The following is a 4,618-nucleotide window of genomic DNA, read 5'->3' as shown; positions in this document are numbered from 1 at the left end:
CCAAAATTAAACTACTTGAATCTTTGTGCAACACAAAACATTACACCATTCGGTACAAGGGTCTGAAAATCAGACTCTTGACTAAAATGATTACAATCACTAAAGTCGATTTGACAACTAATAGTCGTTATTTTCCCACAAAAAGACATTTTCAAGCCCTTTTGTTTTGAAGGAATTCCTAAAATAGTATTATCTTTCAAACGCCATTGGAATATAACCTTTTCATTTTTGTTGTTTAGGCCTGCAAATGGGACATAGTACCTTTAATTCTTTGGCAATCTACATTTGAGTTATATCTTACTGTAATTATCCTTATTCAACGCCATGGTATATTATATATATGGCTTACCCCTTAAGTCCTACCCCTGCCCAACTACGCACTACAACGCACAAATTGACTACGCACAGATAAGAAATTCCCGCCCCTGTAATAAGGATACACTAGAGCGTTTCCAACCGAGTGAAGGGGTCGGCGTCGACCATTATTACGTCACTGGTTTTAGTTTTGGTCGCTCCTCATCTCATGGTCAATGGTCGCGGGATCGAGAGGAATGGCGAGGAACTCTTCAAGCGAGATCATCTCATCAGCTGCGAGGATGCATGGAGAGATAGGATGGAACAAGAGAGAGGCGTGAAAAGAAAAGAGCCTGTGAATGGTGCGATCGATAATAGTAAGTGAGAAATATAAAGTATAACTGGATAAAGATGATTACCTCTATTATATGTCCGCTATACAGCGATCTAGCTGGTGAAACGTAATTCAATGACACCCTCTATTCGCAATTACTTTACAGAGCAAAAATACAGGTAGGGCATTTACATATATCCCTCTGGATGTCTCGATTGTATCTCTTTTCTCTCTTCTCTCTCTCTCTCTCTCTCTCTCTCTCTATCTCTCATTCTCTCTCTCTCTCTCTCTCTCTCTCTATCCCTCTCTCGCTCTCTCTCTCTCTCCCTCTCATTGTCTCTATATCTGCCCTCCTTCCAAAAAATGTTTTTAGTGGAGAGTCGGAAATACATCACTCATGAAATTTAAAAAAAAATATCTACCACTTACAGTTATTGTCGTAATCGCCGAGCATGTCAGAAAATGATCTGACTTTACCTCCTTCATCGAACCATTCTTTCACATCAAGCTGGTCGTCATCGTTGATGTCGAGTACTTCGAAGAGTTTCCTGCTGATGTCGATATCGTGCGCGGTCTCATTTTCGATGCTCCGCTTGAACCTAAATTTTGGGAAACAAAACGAAAGAAATTATATCAACGTTTTGAGCTGTGATGAGATATTATTAATAAGTTTGGCACAACATAATTATATTATTATTATTAATCATGTTGATTTATATATCCAGTGTTTTTTGTTATACATAGCGATATTATTATTGTTTTCTATAATAACAAATAGCACGTATACATTATTTCATGGGGATTTACACCCCCCCCCCCTTGCTCACTTTAGTCTCATTCGAGACCCGCAGACCCAGCACATTTAATAAATGATGACTTACATGCATGCACATACTGAGTTAAATCCATTTCAGATGATATATGACAGCATTTCCTTCATTGTTCAGTGCGGTATATTCATTAATTCAAACGTGTGTTTTTTATAAGGAACAAAAATAAACAACAACAACAAAAGAAAACACGAACCTCTTTGGCATTAGAATGACCCTGATCAAATTTGAGAGCGAACGGTCCAGTAGTTCGAAATGAGAAGGAAATACATTTATTTTATTTTATTTGATATGATAAAATCTCTTCACTTTTCATTTCCAAACTATTTGTTTATTTGATCTGAAAATTTGACCAGCATCATCCTCATGCGAAAGGGCTTGTATACATGGAATTTCATCAAAATTGGAGAGGATGCGCAAAATTTAATGAGGGCTACTACCTTTAACGCATTTCCCATTAGCATCTGTAAGAAGGGCACTAGCACAAACCGTGTATATAATTCCAATTATTTCCATTTTACGTTCAAAAGAAAACAAACATCCTTAAAATTTTAGCGAAAGGAGAATTATGAGACGTCGATGGACAATTATAGTAAGCAATGAGATGTTTTAAGAGGAACTAGTTTTGAATTTGAACAGGAACCTGGTTTTTTTAGGAGGGGGGGTGCTCGTTAGTCAGGTAGATCTTTGCAATGAATCAAAGGGAAGAGGTACGGGGGGTACTGTGGATACCACATTTAAGTAAATGGATAGTGGAAGGATGTGAGCGATGAGTAGGTTGGGCTGTTGGTGAAGGCATAAGATTGAGAAGTGCGGCACACCATGATTGTGAAAATCAATGATTATGACACTTAAAGAGAAGGTTGAGATCTGGGGAGAACATGGCGTTGTGGCGTGCGCCTGTAATCCAGCTAACAATGGAATCCGAGGACGCAGGTTTGAAACTGAGTCACGTCTTTCGGATGGTGACGTTAAAGGTCGGTCCCCAGACGTAAATAATCATATCTGATTGATACACGTCTGTAAAAACCCAATTACACACACACACACACAAGGGAGAGGTGAACAATAATTTGTGAGCGTTATCATTGTTATTATGCAAGTGTGGAAGAACATCAGAGAAAAAATGTTCCCTAAAAAGCATAGCTCTTCAAATGCCTTCATATTTGAAATATCACAAGTAACAGCTTGAAAATGAGGCTCGATTTTTATGCCACATGTTTGTGTAGTCCTATATACATAATCCTGTGTACAGTGCTGGTTACTTTACCAAGACTGGGCCTTTATTTTGATGACTCCAGAACCTTCCAGTACACATCAATACTTAAATGCTACATGATCAACTTTTTCTGATCGATTCCATACCGTTTCTTTCACAATGCAATCGCATGACCAGAACTCAACTATATCTTTAATTGGTGTAAGGAAGGGAGAGAGAAATAGAAAGAGAGAGAGAGAGAGAGAGAGAGATCAGGAACAGATGACAGTTATAATGTGTCACGTGACATACCGCCATTCAAACGTGATACCAACTTCGCCATCTTTGTAGTATGGGTACACCTCCGTGTTGGGGCCTAGGTCTATGCCAAAAGGGCGACCGGAGTTACTTGTGGGCAAACACGCAAGTGAGGTGGCAATCAGCTGAGCAAGGAGAAGCGCTGTGAAACGACCCATTTCTTCTTTGCCATGAAGAGAGAGAGAGAGAGAGAGAGATTAAAAGCGAGACCATAATGATCAAACACGTGTTATCTGATCATTACAGAAAATAGTTATTGGGCGTTACTATGCGTATATGGGATGTCAGATATTGCCAGAATCTGTTCCCAATATTGATTGATTATCAACCAAAATTTTGCCGGCTCTTGCCCGAAAATATGGATACAATTTTTTGTATTCCGTTTCGTTTATTTCAATTTCAAATCAATACAAGACAAATGAAAATATATTATGTACAAGATTCAACTAACAAAATCAACTTTTATCTCCTCAAAAGTTGCATAATGCACTATATAGGCCTATGTGAGAATAGAACATGACAAGGGAACCTATTTAAAAGCAATAGCTTGTCGTGAGCAGGTTCTCTTAATTATTAAGTTAACATTATCAACCCGTTAAAATGTTTAATTGATGTCATAGGGGGAACAAGAAAATAACAAACAAAATATGTACATGTAGATAATACAGGAAATAGGGATAAGAATGAAGAACGAAAGTGGAAAAAGTGAAAACTAGTCACTATATATATTTCAAGCCGGCACACAATGTGTGCACCGTCTCCACTCCCAGTGGGGGTATTCACTTGCCATGACAAATTCAGTCCCACGTTATCCCATCCTACTATATGTCCCTACTTCTCTCCTAGGTTAAAAGGCAGCAGTATAGATAAAATGCCTCGCTGACGGACATGCTGGAGGCTCGAACCTTGGACCCTCTGATTGAGAGCGGGGTCCTCGATCCACTCGACCATGATACCTTAAAAAAATATATAGCCTGTACATTATAATTAAACAGAAAAGGTTATGAAATTCAGGGAAATCTGTCAAGTAGTTAATAAGTAAAACTCTATGACTTGAACTAAACTAAACTGATCTACTCACCGGTGGTATTTAGTTCTGCGATGGTCCAAAGTGAACGACAGAGGAGGAGATCTTCAGAAATTTTGAAGCAGACGGTCGTAAGATGAAAAACAACAAGCAGCTATTGGAATATTCGTGTGTGGCTCGATCTTATATACTCTTTTCTCGCCAAAAAAATAGATGATTTTTCCAGAAGATTATTGCACAAGTTAGGAGTGGTATAGCTGGAACCGATCCAAAATAATGTCGTTTGATAAGAGTCATTAAAAAAAAAAAGCGTACACGTGGCAGTTATAGAAAGTTCTGATTGGTCACAATGCTCCCCGTTTGATATCCTGAATGGACGATGGCGTATTTCCTTGCGTGGCATATTGGGAAATCGGTAAGTCAAGCACACGATCATCACAAAGTGGTAGGGTATTCGCTCCACCCCTTTTGATTCGATGGCCGTATACTAAGAGCGAGCTGTGATTGGACAAAGTACAGACAGAATTAAAGTTGGCAGGCAGTTTTTAAGCTTTTTTTCTCCAGAATTCAGACGATTGTCCCTAAAATGGTATAACTTTTCATTGCATCATCTGACT

General features: G+C 38.7%; 1 protein-coding gene across 1 annotated transcript; it reads right to left on the bottom strand.

Annotated features, from left to right (window-relative positions):
• Positions 1-220: 220 nt before the first annotated feature.
• On the bottom strand, positions 221-4,230 carry LOC105438199. Its single transcript, XM_011665719.2, has 4 exons — positions 4,056-4,230; positions 2,969-3,134; positions 1,058-1,227; positions 221-588 (listed from the first exon to the last, which is right to left on the bottom strand). Exons 2-4 carry the CDS (start codon positions 3,130-3,132, stop codon positions 500-502), a joined length of 423 nt encoding a protein of 140 aa, XP_011664021.1. The 5' UTR covers positions 3,133-3,134; positions 4,056-4,230; the 3' UTR covers positions 221-499.
• Positions 4,231-4,618: the final 388 nt, after the last annotated feature.

The sequence above is a fragment of the Strongylocentrotus purpuratus genome, unplaced genomic scaffold, assembly GCF_000002235.5.
Source record: "Strongylocentrotus purpuratus isolate Spur 01 unplaced genomic scaffold, Spur_5.0 spur5_contig_854, whole genome shotgun sequence".
Lineage (NCBI taxonomy): Eukaryota > Metazoa > Echinodermata > Echinoidea > Camarodonta > Strongylocentrotidae > Strongylocentrotus > Strongylocentrotus purpuratus.
This window is presented reverse-complemented; position numbering and strand designations above follow the sequence as displayed.

Excerpts from the sequence above, each read along its gene's own strand:
- LOC105438199 (XM_011665719.2), bottom strand. The coding sequence starts at position 3,132 with ATGGGTCGTTTCACAGCGCTTCTCCTTGCTCAGCTGATTGCCACCTCA. Across the intron at positions 1,228-2,968 it reads GGTATCACGTTTGAATGGCG|GTTCAAGCGGAGCATCGAAA; the intron begins GTATGTCACGTG and ends CCCAAAATTTAG. Across the intron at positions 589-1,057 it reads CGGCGATTACGACAATAACT|CTGATGAGATGATCTCGCTT; the intron begins GTAAGTGGTAGA and ends GCATCCTCGCAG.